This window comes from Thermobia domestica, chromosome 12 (genome assembly GCF_964235325.1).
Source record: "Thermobia domestica chromosome 12, izTheDome1.hap1.1, whole genome shotgun sequence".
In the NCBI taxonomy this organism is placed as follows: Eukaryota; Metazoa; Arthropoda; class Insecta; order Zygentoma; family Lepismatidae; genus Thermobia; species Thermobia domestica.
In genome coordinates, this window is record NC_137465.1 from 60,224,327 (window position 1) to 60,247,149 (window position 22,823).

The 22,823-nt window shown below is 35.2% G+C and overlaps 1 protein-coding gene across 1 annotated transcript in view; it reads right to left on the reverse strand.

Annotated features, from left to right (window-relative positions):
• The window catches only part of Mat89Ba (nucleolar protein 6 Mat89Ba), an 87,079-nt gene that overhangs the window by 35,562 nt on the left and 28,694 nt on the right, over positions 1 to 22,823 (reverse strand). The window contains exons 8-11 of the mRNA XM_081733732.1: positions 16,227 to 16,347; positions 14,204 to 14,364; positions 10,647 to 10,762; positions 9,833 to 10,127 (exon numbers count right to left, since the gene is read on the reverse strand). Coding sequence (XP_081589858.1) covers positions 9,833 to 10,127; positions 10,647 to 10,762; positions 14,204 to 14,364; positions 16,227 to 16,347 — 693 coding nt within the window. The remainder of the gene's footprint in view (positions 1 to 9,832; positions 10,128 to 10,646; positions 10,763 to 14,203; positions 14,365 to 16,226; positions 16,348 to 22,823) is intronic.

Here is a 22,823-nt window from a genome sequence, read left to right on the forward strand (position 1 = left end):
TTTCACTCATATTTGTGGCCATTGTGTCTGAAAGAAGTCCTTTCCGAGTTATGAAAACCAGAGTTACATATGTCTTATTGTTGATCCACTTAGCTACTCGTATTTCCAACAATGGAACAGTTACATAGAATTATTTCTATACAATCTCGCTAGCGTAATATTTCCAGCTTTTCGTGAATCAATCATGAGTTTAAATTTCTTTATTTTCCTTACAACAAAAATGAGAATGAGTTTCGGAAACAGAATTGAACTGTAAGCTGCACCTACATCTGATCATTTGGATTTCATTCGAAAGCGGAATAAATGTGCCCTGGAATGATTTCTTGCAAATGTTATCAACTTTTTATGAAAGAGGAGAAACTCAGATTTTGCCTTTTTGCAAAACTACAATACTAAAAATGATATATCATTGAACCACATAAATACATTGGCCTGCACTGTTAACAAGCTGTGGTAAGTAATAATTCATCGAGTAGTAGTAATAATATTGTTAAAATACGAATTTGCTTAGTGTTGCGCCATGACTAATTTTCAGAATAGTCATTTTATACATAAGTAAATACTTTAGTGAATTTTGAACTATTATATTAAGGAGATTTCATGATCATAAGGAATTTCTTTGTAAATTCAAAATTCTTTAAACAGTGGAAAAACAAGAGAATATTAACAGTTGAAGGGTAAGGGGGAAAAAGAAGGAATGTCACAAAACTGTATTTTCGAGAAAACGACGTTTTAATATTGAAAACCGCGTACAAAATGAATTGGATTAGTCAAATCTTCTGTCCCTTTTCTCGGACATTTCTACAACTACGCATGCATGGCATATACAGGCAAATAGTACCAAGAGTCAACAACATAGAGGGCAAAGCACCCGTTAAAGCATACACATGAACCCTTACCGTTCAGTTATGCTCCGTAGATACTCAATATTTATTAAGTGTAATAAAATGAAATTTCTAGTTTAGTGTCCATGGTTATGCCCTTTAGGCTAAAGAAGACGAATGATTCATTAAAGTGAACGACTATGAATGAACTGGTGGAATAAGAACGTGAAAACTCCGACAAAACGCACAGACACGATGTTGTCCACCAGTGGTGGCGTAAGGCAAACTGGGGCCCGGGGCCTGTGAAGTAGATCGGGGCCTCTTTTCGAACAATCGTGATTTATACACTTTTATTTTTGACATTCATTTACATAATCATTCTTTCTGTTTACTCCTTCTCCTTTCCCGTTGGTGTATGTGTTTAGACCATTTTAATCTGGGATATATTAAATAAATGGGGGGTGACATTCAGCATCCCTGTCCATATTTTTATGCTTAGAACCGCCTGTAGGCTTGTATCTAAAAATAAAACTGGACCAGGACTATCATTGCATTTTTCCTTTTTTTATTCATTTTTAAACAAAGGGCAAAAAAAAAAAAAAAAAAAAAAAAAAAAAAAAAAAAAAAGATTAGGGATACAAGTGTAACGGAAATTACAACCCAGGACAGAAATAATATAATCTTAAGAACAAACAAAACGTAAAAACAAAGAATCCAGAATTTATCCTACACCTATACCATCCTAGTATCAACGAATACTGTAGTTAGATGGAATAGTGGAAGTAATGCTCCTAATAATACATTTAGAGACAAATTTACGTACAAAATGTAACAATGAGCTGATATTGAAAAATATTACAAATAATAATATAACCGATGCAATTTCTAAGTGTAAGCTCTGTTTTGTTCGGTTCACGCCTTTGGTGTTTCACCTGTGCAATTTCTCATTGTCACCTATCTGAGTTTACGCTACCTAGGTTTTATTTGATTAGATTTTTCTCCTACAATCAGTCCCGTTCACTTTAACATTCGGTTTCTCTCCAGTGATCATACACGATACTTAAATATTTTTTTCTCTCTTTTTTACCAAACTATCAGTATATAATGTCAAGAATAGATTTCTCTCCTGCATGTCTTCTTCACTTATTTTTACTATGTTTTTCTCCAGTGATAACACACGATCTATTTAGTCTCACTGCTTTTGCTGAAATATCAATGAATAGTTAAGCACTAGAATGTTTCTCTCCTACCAATTTTTATTTATTTATTTATTTATTTATTTATTTATTTTTATTTTTTTATTTTTTTTACTATTGTTTCCAGATTTCACACTTGTTTTATGATTATTTTATTCTCTATTTATTAATTCAGTCATGTTTATATTCTCTCACTTATGACTATTTCCATTACCACTAACATACTTAGTATTTTAACATATTATAACAAAAAATCCAGAATATATGGAATAATTGGGGATATATTATAGATTAAGTATGTGAGCACAGAATGCTACTACGGGTTATATCATCCTACTTTTCATTACCCCTATCACCAGTCAACTGACAGATCTGGATGGCTTTCTATTACTCTTTTGGTACTTTTGTCTGTTAATTGCCTTAAGTTGAAAAATGAAACTACTTTCGACAGTAGTCCCACTACCATATTAACATGTTCCACTAACATTCAGAATGTTATCTTCCTTGCTTTGGTAGCTGCGAAAGTCTCAACTATATTATCAAAATCCAAAGTGGATGCTATTTCATTTTTGATAGAAAGAATGGCCAGATTCGTGAGTCTTTCTTGACTCGTTGTGAAGCGCAAGTATGATTTTATCAGCTTCATTTTCCTGAAAGAGCTTTAACATGATATGACAGATACGGGCAGTATTATCAAAATCTGAAGAGCGGTAGCCAAACTTTAGTAAACTTCAAGAGCCATTGGAGATACATATTTCGGTATGCCTTGTGGAGAAAAGTCAAGTTGTTCTCCAGCTTTCTGAGCACACTTAGTGAACGGATTATATTCTTACAATCCTGAAATAATTCTACGCCATTCAGGTCATTCGAGTAGAACAAAGCCAAATCAGAGCAACATGCTTTTAGCCTTTCCTCCCTCTCATCATCTAGCTACTGTACAAAGTTGGCCATAGAACACAGGAATCCAAATCTGTCGTTCAGGTTATGCATCTGACAAGGAAGCGTCACGCAATAGCTCCGCTGAGATCCGAACGAGACAACTGTGTTTGCATTTGATGTTATAACTAGACGAATCCCAAAGTTATACGTGCCACCGGGCGGAGTGTCATGAGTTACAACATATTTTGTAATATAAAAGCTACAAAGCTGGCAGAATAGTTTGAACCGAGTCATTTGTTCGGAAACGGTTGGGTAAATGGAAAACTCGGACAATACGTATCCCATCATTTTCAAGGACACATTTTTTCGGATAAAAAAGTTTGCCCCAGGGTCCCAGGCGGGGTCCAACTCAAAAATTTTTAAATGGCAAGCGAGGTTAAGTAGCACATCTTTTGAAAGCTGTTGTAAAATGAAAGAAAATGCAGCAAGTCTCGACTCTCTACGACAACCCTGTGCAAAACGGTGGAGGGTCAAAATGTAAACAAAAACTTAATTGAAAAGTCCATGATCACCCCTATAAAGCGGAAACGATGAGGCAAATGTGAAAATAGGAAAGGGAGTCTGGCATTATTTTCAAAGTACAACAATTTAAGTTAAAGCATCTTGTCCCAGGGTGCCTATAGGGTCCCACGTGGTGTCCAACTAAAATGTTTCAAATGGCAAGAGAGATTAAGAAGCTCACTGTTTGCAAGATCTTATTAAATGAAAGTAGATGGAGCAAGTCTTGACTTTCTACGACAACCCTGTTCAAAATTGCGGCGGCTCAAAATGTAAACAAAAGCTTAATTGAAAAACTATGGCTACCTTGAATCCAAGGTGGCCGCTTAAAACCTATGTCATTCATAACAGTACAAATCTAAATCTCTATTTTTCTCTATTATGTATTTAGAAATAATAGGAATACTAAAGAACAATTGAATTTCGATTCACCTCAACTATTATTTCATTTGGTAACAACACATATATGTTTTGTTCTTAATGCACGTTCGTCACGGTTCCGTCGACATTATTTACTTGAATATAACGAATATGCGATGAACACGCAACTCTGACTTCCTACTCATACTGCTAAACAAAAGTTGAATACCTTCGGATATTTTTCTAATTTTGTCATACGTAGTTCATACAGAAAGAACTTGCTGCACCAGTAGGTTGGGGGCTCTATTGTAACGTATTCGTGATTGTTACATTTGTATGTCATTCGTTGGTTTGATCGCAATACTGCAAGCAATACCAAATATACAAAAAAACATCATTTGCAAGATTGGCGAGTAGTACCAAACATGTGTAAGTCATTTCAGTACATTGAGATGCTTCAAACATTGTTGGTTTGGTCACAGTATTCCAAGAAATAACATATTTATACACAAACTCATTTTTCACACTGGCAGCCATATTGGATTACAGATTATACTCTTTGATATTTTGTGGATATCTACTATTAACCATAAACGTTCGCTTCTCCAACACCAATGGTGTGAGCTGGATATGCGTTCGATACATAGTGCTGCAATTTGAACTCAAGAAGTCGCGTTTTTGAACATTTTGCATATTTTAGTCACTTACTAATTAACATTAATGCCAAATTTGTTTTCCTAGCTTCAGCAGTTTGGTATGCTTATCCTTTCGTTATAAGTTTTAAGCGGCCATCTTGCATTCAAGCTGGCCATAGATTTTCAATTAAGCTTTTGTTTACATTTTGACCCACCGCAATTTTGGACAGGGTTGTCGTAGAAAGTCGAGACGTGCTCCATCTTCTTTCACTTAACAAGAGCTTTCAAACGATGAGCTTCTTAACCTCTCTTGCCATTTGAAACTTTTTAGTTGGACCACATCTGGGACCATGTGGAGATCCTGGGACAAGACTTTTTCACTTAAATCGTTGTACTTTGAAAATAATGCCACACTTCCTTTCCTGTTTTCACAGTTGTCTCACTGTTTCCCATTTATAGGGGTGACCATGGACTTTTAAATTAAGTTTTTATTTACACTTTGACCCGTCGCCATTTTGCACAGGGTTGTTGTAGAGAGTGTAGACTTGCTGCATTGTCTTTTATTTTACAACAGCTTTCAAATGATGTGCCACTTAACCCCCTTTGCCATTTGAAAATTTTGAGGTGGACCCCGTATGAGGTGGAGACCCTGCGGGGGACACTGGGACAAAGTTTTTTATCCCAAAAAGTTTGTCGTTGAAAGTGATGGGATACTTGTTGGCCGAGTTTTCCACTTACCCAACCGTTTCCGAACAAATGACTCGGTTCAAACTATTCTGCCAGGTAATTTTTTTGTAGTTCTTACATTACAAAATATGTTGTAACTCACGATATTCCTCCCGGCGGCACGTATAACTTTGGGATTTCCATCTAGTTATAACATATCAAATGCAAACACAATTGTCTCGTTCGGATCTCAGCGGAGCCACTGCGTGGCCCTTCCTTGTGAGTAAAATGGTCATCCATTTTTTGTTTCATCTCATCTAGAATTTCACTGATAGAGCGCTTCACTTCGGCCTGTGCAGTCAGGGGTTCATTCTTTGCTTCTCAGCCATGCATCTCCTTCTCATATTGTGTCTACTTACTGTTCCATGCCCTGCAACTTCGTTCAGTTGCGGATGATTTCCTTGGCCAGCAACTGAATAAGAGTTTAATTGAAACTTATATCCTGAGATTGAAGGCATTTTTGGATCCGATCAATATAGTATGAGAGAACTGCAGACCAGACATACAGTAAAGCGATGAAGTTAAATGACTGGATGCTTACAAGAAGACCAGCATCTCCTCTAATATCAAGCGTTTCAGTCGAAGTGTCACGCAGTTCTTCCAACACATCAACTATTTCATCCAACTGACTAAAAAGTGCCTTCACAGCTTCTGTTTTTGAACTCCATCTGGTGTCACTTTCACGTTTCAACCAATCTTTACGTACTTTTGAGCACATTCTATCGGTGAGTAGATGGAAGAGAAGAATACAAACAAGCGTTCCATTGCTCCAAACAAAGTGACCGCCAGAACGTTAACGTACGCAGCATGTACGCCACAAGGTTAAATGAATTATTGTTACAAGGAAGGATAATGGCCAAAGGATTTATATTCCGCATCAAAGTTTGAACTCCATAATATTGCTCGGCCATTATAGCCTGATTATTATAAGACTGGCCTCTTCAATCTTAATATCAAGCCTTTCACGTTGAAGTTTCTTCAGTATTTCAGCAGAAATACTCTCAGCAGTCTTTCCTTCGACAGAGATGAAATCAATAAATGCTTCCCGAACTTGAACAGAATTACGTTGTATGTCAACAAATCGAGTGATTTGTGACAACTGTTCCACATGAGAACACTCAGGAGTTGAATTAAATATAATGCTGAAGTATTTTGAATATTTGAACACTTGTTTTCTTACTAAAACACAATAACACATTGAGCAAGGCTAAATGATAATATGTAACAAAACACACAATCACGTAAGTTTCGACACAATAACTGTGTCTTCATCAGACTTCCACTCCTTCTCTTATTGAACTCCCTCTCCTTCTCTTGTTTACTTATTTAACATTTTCTTCATTCTAAATTTGTGGGCTGAAGTGTAAATTTATACACCAAAAAGCAAGAGCAAAAATGGGGGAAACCAGCTAAGCAAAGGGATTTTGCTCGCTGAAAATTCGACTTGTAAAGCACAAAAGAGTTTTTAGTTAGCAACAGAATCCTAGTATCCTAATAAAGCATTATGTACGTTGATCCCTTATTTCTACCCTTCTCCTGAACTGATAAATGAATAAATAACTAAATAGTGATATTTTAGGAAGCAGGCTAGTAAACGGGACCCCATTACTTGGATCATAAGACCTTACAATGTAAACAACACAATATACTTCGACTTTCTTTTATTATATTTTAATCCACACTCAACTTTTTTCTTTAAATTTCTCTGGGGTTATTGAACGGAGTGAAACTTTTATTTTATTCATATTTTAATCCACATACATTTTTTTCTTTAAACATTTTTGTGGCTCTAACAGAGTGAAACTTTTATTTTATTTATTTTACACCTACATTCAGCTTTTTTCTTTAATTTGTTGGGATCCCAAGAGAACGAAACGTTTATTATTATTTCACTTACATTCAGCCTTTTCCTTTAAATTTCTTTGGGGGTCCTCAAGAGCGTGAAACGTCTACTTTATCCATTTTTCACCTATATTCAGATTTTTTTCCTTTAAATTTCTTTGGAAACCTCCAAGATAATGAAACTTTTATTTTCTTTATTTTTAATCTACACTGGTTCTTCTTTAAATTTCTTTGCGATTCACCAAGAGAGTGGGCCCAATGACATAGCTTGTTTAGCTTATACGGAAATCCGGCACTGATTAGCTTTATTAGACATATATTTCTGTTGTTTCATCCATTATTTGATGTAATATTGATTGACAATTAATTGCGTTTACTTTTAGGGAAGGTGTGGATTATAAACTTTGACGTCCCTTGTACGGCTCATGTTAACAAGGTTCCTTAGTAATTATTTTTTACCTACTGTCGGGAGCCCTCACACAGTGGGGCCCAGGGCGGGGACACCGCTCGCCCCGCCCTTACGCCGTCACTGTTGTCCACCACAAATTGATACTATTTTTGTCTACCGATATTTTAAAATTGTAAAAAGTCAGTGAATCTGAAGACTTTTTCCTAACAAGATAGTAAACATCTGTGTACAAGTGAATTTAGCAACGACAAGAAAACATTTTATAATTTGATTTTAAACTTATTTCTTTAAAAATCAAACTACGTAAAATGCAGAATTGAAATCAGTCCTTTAGAAAAAGAACATGAATTTGTGTTCTAAATGCACGTATAAATCAGAAGTAAAGGTAAAAATCATAGTAACTGTTATCAGAAAATGATTTATAGAACACAATAAAATATAAAATATACCGTATTCTCGCGTGTATAAGCCGCACCCTTAAATTTTACCTTTACATCCGTTTAAAAAAATCTCAAGGATAAGCCGCGGGTAGAATGACTATCAAGCTACAGCTAAAATCATGTGTACGTACTTATCACAAACTAAGACTTTTTTATTCTAAAATAAAATCACACTGTCACTACCACTAGAGAGGTTGCTCAAAATGTACAGTTGTAATGTTATTCACTGTCACTACCACTGTCACTACCAGTAGAGAGGTTGCTTGCACTATCAGTACCTGCATTAGAGCATCACTGGCATCACGATCACTATCGCTGATATCCCATAGCATATCATCCTGGGAGCCGTCCAGAGCATTGGATATTCCACACTTCAAAAATCCTTTGACGATCGTTTGAGGTTTAACACTTTCCCAGGCTGCCAGAATCCATTCACACACAAGCCGCACAGTCGGACGTTTGATCTTACCTTTGGGTGTACGGTCATGGTTTCCTGCAATCATCCAATCATTGTAGTCTCCTGAATGAACTTTTAAAGGAGCGATTAACAGTAACATCAAGGGGCTGAAGCATGGAAGTAAGGCCCCCAGGAACAACAGCTATGTCAGTTTTACACTCATTTAATGTTCGATTCACACGAGGAGTCACGTGAGCTCGGAAGCTATCCCAAACTAACAAGCTCTTAGGTTTCAGCAAACCACCAGGTCTTCTGTTCCACACCATTTGTAGCCAGTCCAACACCAGATTCTCTTCCATTCATCCTTTTTCCTGAGCACGCACAAAAATACCCGACGGTATGTCTCTTGGTACAGTCTTTCGCTTCAAGACAACGTAGGGTGGTAGTTTTTTTATCTGCCAGAACATCGCTACTGCTTACCACCTGTAGTCTTTATTCTTACGGAGCGCGAGCCTCTTGGCGCAACTGTAGTAGACATAGGCATGTCCCAGTAAATGGGTGTTTGATCAGCATTACCGATTTGGGAGAGCGCATACCCATTGGCTTGTCGCTTACGGATAATGAATCTCTTGAAACTTCAAAATTTCATCGTCAAAATCTGCTGGAAGACGTTGAGCAACTGCTGTCCTACGACGCAGTGACAAGCCATTTCGACGCCTGAAACGTGCACACTATCCAACACTTGCTCGAAAATCGTGGCTTACTCCCAACCGACGACCCTTTTCAAGAGCTTGAAAGCGTATATCTACTGTAACAGCATAACCTGAACTTCTTTTCTCATTAACGTAAGATAAAACATTTTCTTCCAATTGTGGATACTTAGCTGCTTTTCCACGAAACGCCTTCCTCTTGCCCCTTGTTACTTAAAGTTCATTCTTCTGCTTTTTCCAACGTCGCACGTTGGATTCATCCACGTGAAAATGACGTGCAGCAGCTCGGTTCCCGTTTTCCTCAGAGAATTGGATAACTTGCAATTTAAAATGTGCATCGTAGCTAAGTCGTTTGGACATTTTCCTTAGAAGAAATCCACAAGGCACGCTCTTCGTAACGTATAGATGCAGCGCACGAGACAGACTGCCTTCTCGTAGAAAAAACTCTTGAGTGCGCGATTGTTATCGCAGAGGAATCTTTTGTTCGTTTACCGGTAATTGTTGATTCAAATCACCAATAGCGGTATTTGAGTTAACGTATTTGTTCCTGTGTTGAATTGTTGTTTCGTCTGATTGTGTCCTTGTGGATTTGTTTTCTATACGTGTTTCTTGTGAGGTACGGTAAATACCGTACAACAAACGCAAAAAATTAATACCATAATTATCTTTAAGCCATTTTAAATCATTCGCGTGTATAAGCCGCACCCTACATTTTCGTTTGCTTTTTCGTGAAAAAAAGTGTGGCTTATACACGCGAGAATACGGTATTCCTGATAAACCACAAATAAATATATAAATACAGTCACAAGGTACTAATTTCTACTGGACAAGATACTAATTTAATACAGTATCATACCTCTGGAACATTAGGTGGTGGTCCTTTCTCCAACAAACTAAAGGCATAATCTGGGTTTAAGATTAAACCCATAGTAAGACCACAATCATGATGTGGTGGACTTTCAGTTACTGGCCATTGAAGCGTGCTGGGTGGTCTACTCGCCAACAGACGCACCCGATTATTAAGTCCTCGATGTAGCAGATCAAGAACCAAACTTTGGAATTGAGAATAAATATGGCCGCAAAAATCTAAGGCCATATTTCGATTTCCGTTCTTCTTGACTACTTCCTCTATTACAGATTGGTCCCGAAATCTACAAAGAAAACAAAATCCGAAAAATGCTCATTTTTAATTACCATGAGAAAAAGTTCGACCTAATAATAGTAATACAGAAAACGCATTACATAGTACCGTACCCTATTATTAAGCAGCTTATAACTAATGAAAATTGTTTTTCATTTTTCTGAACACACTACAATTCTATTTTATGTTATTTTTTACTATTTGACTTTAAAAGAGGACTCAAAATATCTTATCAAATACAATGTGACTATAAACATTTCCTTATTTTATACGAACAACCTACACTAAATTTGGACAAAGGTGTTAAATGGCGGAAGTAGAACAGTGCAAATAATAATAATAATAATAATAATAATAATAATAATAATAATAATAATAATAATAATAATATAATCTTCTGCTTCTTACTTGTCTCTCTCTGTATGAACGTAAAGAACTGTTGTTTAAACATTGTGCAAGAGTAGACAATCATATTAAAAAACATGTTTTTATTAAGCTGTACTTTTTAAGCTAAAATATTACAACTTACCGTATTACGTGGTCGAACTGTCTACAAAATGGCATTGGAGTCATAAATAAAGCTTGAAAACTATTAATGTTAGGATTATCAAGACATTTCACAGCCATCTCTGCCTCTCTTCGAACCTGAAAATGAAATACATATTCATTATTTCATTTCTAAAGTTGAAACTGTAAGCATGTAAAATGGACAAGCCTTAGCATGCTCCAATATCCAAAATATTGACAGTTATTACGTGCAAGTGCACATTTACAATTAATTGTTGCTATAGTTTTATATACATCTGACACCAACAATGTATAAGCATACATGATAAAGTTTAAACTGTTGTTCAAGATTGTTGTTTGTTCGACCAATTTGAAGCTTACCAAAATTTTCCTTAGTTAAAATAATAAGTTTGAAAATAGAGATGGCGAATATTATCTTCAATCCAAAACAGAGGTTAGGATTTAAAGGCCTAACAAAATTAAATTTACAAAACATATATAGATGAAAGGCTAACGTTCTTATTTCGCAATCGAAAAGTTCCGCTTTTGAATTTTGCGACCAGCTTTTTGTTTTGTTTGTCTCCCTGAATCTCCTAGAATTTTATTTAGAACAAGATACAACCCAGAGACTGTGTTTAGAATATTCGTTTATTCTTCTAAATTTCTTATTTTAGAAACCAAGACTTTACATAGATACAGGTTAATTACATAACAAGTGAAGGATAGTGATCAGAAATACATTGAAGACTGACGCAATACAAACTCATCAGTTTGCAGCTTTCAATTGCAAAACAAAAGAGTACACACCCTGACCTCGTCATTCCAGAACTAGCTACACCTTCATATGACCACGTGACGAGTGAACTTCAGCGATATATAGGACTAAATTGGTTGATAGAATTGGAGTTTGATATTCCTTTCAGCACCGAGGCTATGTGAGACATGGAACCATTGTAATGCGTTGAAATGTCAAAGCTCTTACACTGGGAATTGAACCTGGAATTCTGTGCACGCATCCAGCCACTACACCATCAGGAAAGGATATAGAACTAAGTATTTCTTACACTACTCTTCCCTCGTGATTCCATTTCTTTTTCATTGCTTCTACGCTTGTAATCCTTCATGAACAAGGCTCCTGAGGAAAGTCGACAGTTTGGAAGTATGATTATTTATAACTAAAATTCTGAAGAAGGTGAGATGATAAATGGAAATTTATACTCATCATTTAACTAACAGATTCTTCTTAGTAATGGACAAAGTTATGTAACAGAAATTTTTACTCTAACTGTACTTATTATGAAATACAGAGACATCAAATATTGGCACCTACACTTTGTTCGCACGAAAATAAAGTGTTAAGTCTGAAAGTTCTGTAAAGATAGGCCTCTCAGTAGACTAAGAAGGTAGAAGGATAATATAAGCTGCAATTTTAAGGAAGTAACAACTGACTTCGCTGGACTACCTCAGCACAAGATAGGATGTACTTCCGCAACGCTGAACCTAAGGGTTTCCTAAGTCATAGTTAGTTTATTAATATTTGATTGATTGATTTGAGATCGGAGTTTATAAATTACGAATTATTAAAGATAATACACATTTTACGAATTTACATTAGTACGTAGAGTTTTACAATATTATTTACGCTTAACAAAACAAAACAAAAAAAAAAAAAAAAAAAAAAAAGCAAAGATAAGAAATTATGAAATGAGCAAAACGACAGTATACAGTACCTCAGCGTTCCATTTATAATACAAAAACAACATGCTGATCCTAGAATTACGCTAATTCCTAATACGAGGCGTGTATATACATACATACATACATACACACACACACACACACACACATATATATATATATATATATATATATATATATATATATATATATAACCGAAAATTTGTATGAATTTGAGCACACGCAGGAGCATGCACCTAGCATTTTGTGCTTGCAACGAAGATAGAATCGTCCGTGTGAAGTTGCGAACGTGAGAGCAGCAGTAAGGTGAAATGGCTGCTGAAATACAAAATCCTGCCAAATGAGAAGTGAGATCTGCCATACAATTTCTGAACGCAAAAGACAGAATGCACCTGACATCCATCGGGAATTGTGTCCCATTTACGGACCAACAGAAATGAATGAAAGGAAGGTCAGGCAATGATGCAAAGTTTCGGGAAGGGCGTTAAAGATTCATGACAATGAACGTAGCGGAAGGTCTAGTGTTCACACGGACGATATGGTGGAACGCGTTAATGAGAAAGTGCAGCCAATCGCCGGTTCACAACAACTGAACTCGCTAACGAGCTTTCAGAAATGTCTGCGAAAACAGCACATTGAATTGTGACTGACAACCTGGGTTATCACAAACTCTGTGCGAAGTGAGTGCCATAATGTTGACAGACTTTCACAAAGAGCAAGACTGACAGCTGCCCGTGATTTTTGGCCTGTTGGGAGGAGGATAGAGATAACCTCTTTTCTTATATAATGGCAGGGGATGAAAACTGGACATCGTATGCCACTGGTGAGTCGAAGCAGCAGGGGCAGAGCGCCCAATGATGGCATTCTGGTTCTCCTAAAGTTAAGAAATTTAACCAAACACTGTCACTTCACAAAATCTTGGCAGCCGTGTTTTGGGACCAAACGGATGTGATTCTTGTGGAAGTCTTGGAACCAGGACGAACAGTTACAACAAATGTTTATTGCCAAACATTGAATAATCTGCTACGTGCCATCCAAAATCAGCGGCGAGGAATGCTACGCCCTGGAATTCTTCTGATCCATGACAACCCCATCCACACACAGCTGCTCGTACTGTTGAGAGAATTTAAAGAATTTGATGGGAACTATTCAATCATCCCCTTAAAGCATCGACTTTGCCTCCAGCAATTTCTTTCTTCACCTAGAAAGGTGGCTTGCATCGAAGCGTTTTAACGACAGTGAAATGCTCACGACATCAGTTCTGGACTGGCTGTACTCTCACACGGCAGATTTTTACACAGAGAGTGTACAGCTTGTGCTATGCTTCCAGAAATGTTTGAAGGTTCACAGTGACTACGTCGAAAAATAGCCAAGGTATGTACTTGTATATGAATCACAATATTTTTTTTTTTCTCCTATCACAAAAAGAAGTCGGCGCTTTTCTTTTGACATGCGCCTCATAGTACAGTCAAGCTAATAGGTGTCGCTACCTGTCCGCCTGTTGCCAATAGAAGTCGCCAGTGTGTACGCAATTTGCAGATTTAAAAGTAATGTGATAACTTAATTGCAACTTAAAAACTGCATTGTTTCAGTTTAAATATTTCAAAATAAGATAAGGCCCGTAACCATATTTAAATTTGACCATTAACATTTGTGTTTTTCTAGAGTAATATTGTGACGAGTTAGTTGCAATCTAAACTGTATTTTTTCTATTTAATATTTGAAGATGGATAACGATGACACTAAACATTAGGACAAGTACACATTAGCCTTTTTATTAAGCACAATTTTACGCTATAGAATATAATGTTCTCACATTCTTTAAGTAATTACATATCTACAGCAGATTATTATAAATCTGGAAATTTCATCAAAACTTACCCACATAAACATTGTTTTATTCATATTTCCACAAATATTTGCATGACCTGTTACATCTAAGAAGACTACTTCAAAATTCTGATGGAAATCACCTACTGACGGTTGGTTCTCTTGTTTAGTCTGCGATACACTGATGCCATTCGTGGTCCAATCTTGATTAGCTAAATATAAAGATAATATAAGTTGAAGTCTTATTTTTATTGCTACCAGAACAAATACATAACATAATTTATAATATTAATATTATCAGTTCCAACTGTCTCTCAAGTCTCAATGTTTCAATTATTGCTAGTGTTGTGGGAGATTTGCTTTCCTCGTAACTTCCGAAAACTTTCGTTGCAATAGGTTTCTCGTGGCTAAGTGGTTAGAGTATTTGCCTTTGGAGTGGGAGACCCGTGTTCGATTCCCAGTCGAAACTCGTGTGGTTCGGATAATAGGTTAAGTTGTAGGTCCACGTCTCATATAGCCTCGCCCCTGGAAGGGATGCTAAAATCAAATCAAATCAAGCAATAAGTCTCGATTGAAAGTGACAATTTTGTTGGACTGAAGTTTTGGTTTCGCGATTTTCTTCTTAGTTGAAGTTGTATTTTTTTTTTCTTTCTTTCTTTCTACAGCTAATATCGATTGCCTTCGCCAGTTATTTCTTTTTTAAAGTTCTTTTAACTTACTCACGACCATTATACAGAACACTTCGCAAAGAAATCTTTTCCTTTTACATATACATCAGTTAGCCAGTACAACCTAGCCATCTCTTCCTATCCCAACTGCAATATTATCTTATTTCATCGGAGTTTTTGGCGAAGAAGGTCAGATTTAACTATCGTAAAAACAATGGCATGCTAGCTAAACTGTAACCAACATACGACACGAAAGGAGATTCAAGATCTTAAAAAATCTGCAAAAAGCATTTGTCAAGTTCCTTTCTCATCTCCCTCTCTCTGAGGACCACCTTATGTTTTCTTCGATTTAGGGCTGTTGAAAAAGAACAGAGCAAGGTAGGTGTGCTGTGTGTTTGCAGAAATTGAAGCTTTCTTGTTCTGAACTTTTCTATATGCTGAATAGCTTGAGTTCAGTATTAGTGAAAATTACAACCTTTACTGTTGTTTAGTAAAGTACAAAATATATCAATTTATCGAACTGAAAAATACCCAACACAATATTCGAAAGAGCAAGTTCTTATTTCACGACCTTTAGTGCTACCGAGTGCTACCATTATGTGAAACGAATAAAAGGAAATTTAAAATATTGCGTAAAACGTGTAAGATTTTATCGCAGTCCACTACTTTAAAAATCTTCTATAGGCGGAGATTGAGTATATTATGTCTTCTATAGATCTGACCTTCTATATCTTCTTTATGGGATTATCATATCATAAGTACTTAATGTGTGCCCATTAAATCTTTAAGTTTTTGTTCCTACCATTGTCCAAATTACCAGAGTCCAAAATTAATTTGGGGGGGGGGGAGTTCTACTTTCTTTCTATATTACTATCCTATTTTTAGTAAATCTTTTATATCTTTTGCATCATGTTGCTTACTGCTTTCTAACTGGAATCGAGAACTCATTAGTACTTTTTTTTTTTTTTTTTTTTTTTTTTTTTTTTTTTTTTTTTTTTTTTTTTTTTTACCAACATACGCAACTACGGACAGAGCTGGTCGTAAATATGACAACGGGATTTTAAGTGCAATAATATAATTTATACTACATCAATTTTCAGAAATATGTGAAACTTGTCTGTCTATTACTGAAGACTACTTATTACAATTTTTTCCCCTCTATTTATCTGCTCGGGACAGCGAATTTTCATTTATTCATTTAAGATGAATGTCCAAAAGTAGCATATTTTCAATAATCAAATACTACCTGAAAGTTTTCCATCATCACATTCAAGTTCCATCACATCAATCTAATACATCTTTAATACATTCTATCATTACACACATCATTATTTATCTTAAACTGGAGAAGTATCTATGATCAACAAACTTGCTCATATGCGAATATGTGAAACAACACTACGTACCTAAATTGATAAAGGTGTTCCTTACTACTTGATAACTGCTCATTAAGTTGCTTATCTTGCGGTTTTGGAACAAATATAAAACATACATTGACATGATGTAACTACTGAAGGCTCCAAAACCCTGGAATAAATTAAGTTTAATTTTACTCTCAACGGCGTAAGCTAGTATTCACCAATATAAAGATCCTCGTATCTTTTTTCACAGAATATTTTAATTATTACAAAATATAGCTACATACAAGTTCTATAGTTTTTCTCTCTAGTATCCGACTAACCAAAACCATTAAAGGTAGACATTTGCTGAAGTTTGCAACTGATGCCAACAGATGAAAGCTGTTTTGATACTAAAGATAACGTCATTCACGTCCGAAAACCAGCATGTTATTATTTTTTATTATATATATATATATAACTGGAGAAAATAACCTATTTTATCTCACATCAATTCCTTTCTAGGTGCGAATTCAATGACATAATAAGAATTTTAGGAATCATCCAAAAAATTGCATCAAATTGTTACGATCTTCGCCAAGAATTAATTTTTGGATCAGGAGCCACAACATTTTTGAACGGCCCTTAAATCGAGTTTTCGTATTTCTTACGAAATAAGCACGTCATATTGAGTTAAGTAATGGTTTGGGTTTGGCTACACTATATGTAATTCTCCAGATATAAGACATGCAAGAAAATTTTTGATTGAAATATATTGGAGCTTTTGGATCAAGGGCCATAAAAGTTTTGAACGGACCCTAAATCGAGTTTTCGTATTGTTTTACGGAATAGGCACATCATATTAAGTTAAGTGATAGTTTGGGTTTGGCTACACTATACATATGTAGCCAAACCCTCCAGATATAAGGGTACAGAAAATTTTTGATTGAAATATATTAGATCTTTTGATCCAAAAAGAGTGAAAAGGGGTCGCGGTGGATCAGTGGTAGAGCGTTTACCTCTGGTGTGATCCCAACCCACGCCATGTGAATTTGGAGGTGAACAAACACTGTTACATTTCGCTGGAGTTCTCCTGTTTCCTCCCACTTTCTTCATTCCATCATTATCACCATCTCATCGTCAGTGTCTATTTTAGCCTTGGTGTATAATCGTCGGATATTAAATAAAAAAATAACGAAAAACGTGAAGGAAGCGAACTAGGTAGAGAAGTGGCCACGCATCGGTACGATAAGCCGGAGACGAATTCAAATCTCGGCCTTTTTTTACTCTCGAATTTGCAGTTATAGAGTAATTGATGTGAGAGAAAATCGGTAATTTCCTGCATGGAATATATAATTCAATATCATAGTTGTTTTGTAATACAGGCACTAAGTTGTCCGAGCACAATAACGGTTGTAGTATAGTCTATGTGGTCTGAGTGGCAGGACACCGGCTTCAAGAATGCTACGATATATGGTTGTTCAGGGAGCGGACTGAACAGGGTTGTGGTTACATATAGGTAGGGTAAGTCGGAGACCTGATTTCGAACCTCAGTCCAGTCGTGTATTTTTTGCTCTCTGTACATGATGTTAGTTTTGTTTACTCTTAAAGGATGAAACTAATACACAAGCAACATAAGTTCAATAAAATATTGAAAAACGGCACTTAGTTCGTGTAAAAAAAAGTACGTTCGTGGGTGCGCGAATTGGAAGATGCCAGAAATATCCGATAGCTATGGTCACAACATTAGTCGTTCCGACAACACGATCGCTCGAATGACGGTATTAGGAAAGGAAAACTTTGACTGGATATGTAAAGTATGACCTTCAAAGTCAGCATTTCTAGTAAATTAAAAATATAGTTTCTACAAATCGGTACCACAAAAACTAAACGATGAACAAAACACTGCGCGTGTGGCTATGAGTCAGGCGATTCTTACACATGAGGATGACACAAATGGTAACTTCCTTTTACCAATTGCCATATTAACTTTCTTTTTAAATTTATTTATTTTATTTTTTATTTTTCAGAGTCCGAAAAATTCAGTACACGTTTAGCAGTTACGTGGCTCTTGCATTAATAACTTTCCAGATGTCCAAAGAAAACCTTATAATAACCATGCAGTAGTAAGATTGAAGTTGCAAAGAATATACTGTATATATAAAATATCTATTGAAGCTTTCCTGGTGACATACTGAGACAGGTCTTCTAGGGCCAGGTAAATACTGTTGTATCTTCCAACGTTTCGAGGGCTGACATCGTCCTCACCTTCAGGCGAATATGATGGGGCAAGAGAGTGTATGGAATATAACTTCATGTATGTGTGATTGGATTCTTCTGATTGGTGGTTAAAATGGCGTCTTCTGATTGTCAGTAGCAGAGCGTACTATAAGGCTCTGAGGCCGGGAAGACCCTCTTTTCTACCGTATATTTTCTTTATCTTTGGTTTCTTATAACAGGCTTTCCAATGCTGATGAAAAAAATATAGGAAATCACGACGAAAAAATATAGGAGGCTTTGTGAATCTCTGAAAAAGGAACATTCCAATTATCCAATAGGTAGAAATTAAAAAAAAAAAAAAAAAAAAAAAAATGTCTGAGCGTCTTTCATCAGCCTAGTAGCTACTTCCATTGCCTTTTGTACTGTTTCATGCATTTCATTTAATTTCTTCAGAGACTATTCACTCTTTGAAACTTGCTTTGATATAGCTTCTTGCTTCGCATTTCTTAAAAGCACTTTCTTCTCTGGAAATCTTTGCCACTGAACAAATATATAAAAATAAATAAAACTTAATAACTCTTGAACCACCCAACCGATCTCGATCAAATTTTCAACATAGATGACGTTCGGGCTTGGGATAATTTTTATCATTTAACTTTGACGGTACAACGTAGGGGAGGGGGAGATATATATATATACGTAAAAAAAAAAAAAAATGAAAGTGACTATCTATGTGACTTCATTCTTGAACCACCTGACCGATGTCGATCAAATTTTCAACATAGATGAAGTTCGGGCCTCGGATGGTATTTATCTATTCACTTTGACCATAGAACTTAGGGGAGGAGGGGAAGATATATAAAAATAAATAAAACTTAATAATTCTTGAATCACCGGACCAAACTTGATCAAATTTTCAACCTAGATGAAGTTCGAACATGAGATGATTTTTGTCATATCACTTTGACGATGTAACTTAAAAGAGGGGAAAGACATTTACAAATGATCGAAAATGACCGATATTAGTGTCGAATCTATAGTTTTTGAGGTCGCTGAGATGAACAGTGACACTTCTGATGTTATTTAAATCCAAATTGAGCCCCGCAAAAATTGTGGGAGGGGATGGGATATACATATATATATATATATATATATATATATATATATATATATATATATATATATATATATATATACAATTTATTTATTTATAAAATCAATATCAATGTCGAATTCATACTTTTCGGGGTCGCTAAGATGAACAATGACACTTCCGATGCCGTGGCCCGCAACAATGGGAGGAGAGGGGATATATAAAAATCATCGAAAATGACCAATATCAAAGAGCGCTTTAGTAATAGTAAAAAGTGACTGACTAATGAAACATATTACTATTTTTTCTTAATTTAATCCAGCGAAGCGGGTAATTGATGCTAGTAGGTTACAAAATGATTTTCTTAACACAGAGTAAGAAGTTTGTGTAGAATTATGTCTTTCTATTAGTGATAACTTGTTTAATTTAAGCATATACTCTCAGGAGTTATTCAGAGTAGCTGTATTTCTCCTACTATGCGCCTGGTTCATAATAGCTTGTAGAATATAAGTCTGATACATTAAAGATATGTATAAATTTACCAAACGCTATGGCCAGGATAAAATATTATTATTTCTGTGTAATTTTAGTTGTTTCCATTTCATAGAATCAGTGGGGTAGTTAGGATTTTGTTTCGGGGGGCTTTGCTAACTTTATTTCTGGAAATGTGAAAATTCTATAATAGGCCTATATATATATAAAACAATAAAAGGTTGCGATAAAATTTCGGTGAGTGCTTATGCCCGAAAGCCAGCCCCATAAATATGCCACTCCATAGAATACAATATTAAATATCTTACGTTGATTCAAATAAAGTTCCTTCTGAGCATTAAAATTTCTAGTGAAGTCATTATAACGTGATGCATTAATTAAATGTAATATTGAACTTACTTTAAAGTGAGAGATGCAAGTAGCAAACGTTTATCCAAGAAATTTGAGAGCTAATTAAAGAATATGCTTTCTTTTTCTCTCCCTTGATTTTCAAATATGCAGGAAATGAAAGCAGTAAGTGAGGAGGAAATTCCCCTCAACCCCCTGAAAATCCCAAAGGAAAAAAAAAAAAATGAAATGAAATGTTTGAGTTTTACATCCCACGGTTATGCCGGCTAGGCTAAAAGAGACGGTGATGATGAGAAATGAATGAAAATGGTGGAATGAAGAAAGTGGGAGGAAATGGGAGAACCCCGAGGAAACCCACACACACGGTGTTTGTTCACCCCCCAGACAGAAGAAAGTATGAACTGCACTTTAAAATATTTGTAGTGGAGCTAGATGGGAATATTCCAATCATACATATTGCGTGTTTTCCTCATGTAAATATTTGTTGAATAATAAAAATAATAATAATAATAGATTACTTTCCGTCCAATTATATATTCATTCTTTCTTATTAAAGTAAACAACAACAATAACAACAAAAACTATGTATACATGCACATAAATTCAAGTCTAAACAGTGTTAGAAATACAGCTAAGAAAGTTATTTAAATACAACTAAGAAAGTTCTTTAAAATAAATAATTTAGTTTTTTTTTTTTTTTTTTTTTTTTTTTTTAACTCAGTAGGGAATTAGAATTCTGACTGTAATTTTAAACATTTCAAAAATTAAATAAATTACACTGTCATATTGAATTTGTATTTAAGAAGATCATCTTATCGTTCGGTACTAGAGTTATTTTGAAGTGGAAACAAGTACCTAAATATAGATATGTAAACAAACAGATCAAATAACCCATACTTTTATTTGAAATTCTCTATATAAATAGAACAATGTAAGTTAAGGTTTTCATTTTGTGTATAATACGCAGATATGTAAAATAATAATAAAAAGATAAAGCAACATACCGTTTAATGAAACCCAAATATGCTACGGTATTTGACTATTTTCTTGTTATTTTATAAAACAATCTATATATATAAAAGAGAACGTACAATTTTTTGTCCGCTCATCACGCTAATACGGCTGAACCAATTTCTTTCATTTTTGGGGGGTTATTAGGATTTGGACCCTAGATGGTTTTTATCATATCACTTTAATTTTTAATTACCAGTGTCTTGAGATAATTGACCATTCAGGTGTCCATAACGTACAAATCCTTTGTTATTAGTTCATCATAGGTAAAAATAAACGTATTTATATGCAACCCGCATGACCGTGTCACTCGGCGGGTTAACATAAATGACAGGCGATATACAGCGGAAAATAGCTTGAATCTTCTGTTTAAAATTTTTTAATTGATTTGCTTATTTTTACAGACACTTTTACAATATGCCAGCACCGGGATGACCGCAGCGAAGCGGGGCGGGTTAACATAAATGACAGGCGATATAATGTTAAGATTTACTGCAATCTTCTATGGTTTTTATCATATCACTTGAAAGCGAAAAAGTAAAAATTATCTAAGTAACAAAGTTTATTGCGTTCCGGGGTGACCGCAGCGAAGCGGGGTGAACGCTGCTAGTGTAACTTAAAGAAAAAGAATAATTGGTCGCTTAGAATAATAAAGAGAATGTAGGATTTTAGTATTTTTCATTAATGACATATTATAACGCGATAATTATGAGTTACTCGGCAGTTGATATATCTCAACGTATTATTTAATTTTCAAACTAACCTTAACCCTTCGTAAATGTGGAACGGTCTCAGATTCCGGATGGTGTTCATTTGTTGTTTATTTTTTAATTATTGTTTTTTTTTTCCGGAACAGGTGGCGGGAGTTGAACCTTTTAGTATTTTTAAAGTCAATAATTGAAATAATCATAGTTGTATAGTGATAAAGGTGATGGTAATATAATACAACCATATTTAGCTTTAGTAACCTGAAAGAATTCATAGAAGAACAAAAAAAAAAATCGGTCTCTGAGACTACCCACACTAAATATGTTTCAGAAATTCAACACTTACGAAGGGTTAAGGTTTCAATTGTTATTGTTTTTATAAGCAGTGACAATCGGTTTAACATACACTATTCAGCAGAAAAGTGGATTTTTTCCCCACAGATGAATAACTTGTTGACTTTTTTTTTTTTTTTTTTTTTTTTTTTTTTTTTTTTTTGTACTTAGTTACTTACTTCAAGTCTAGACACTGGTAATGGGAGACAACTCAGGCTATAAAGAAATAAAACATTCTTTCTCAACTAACAACTACAAAAAGAGAGACAGTTGAGTTCCCTCGTGGCTAAGTGGTTAGGATCCCCCATTGAGCTGTACGTATACGTCTCATATAGCTTCGTGCTTAAAGGAAAGCTAAACTCAAAATAGGAAGACTTGCCAGAAAAATAGTTCTTCAAACAAGTAAATTTAAAAATGGAAACGCTTTGAAGACTGCAAGAATGTATCGCTGAAACTTATTTA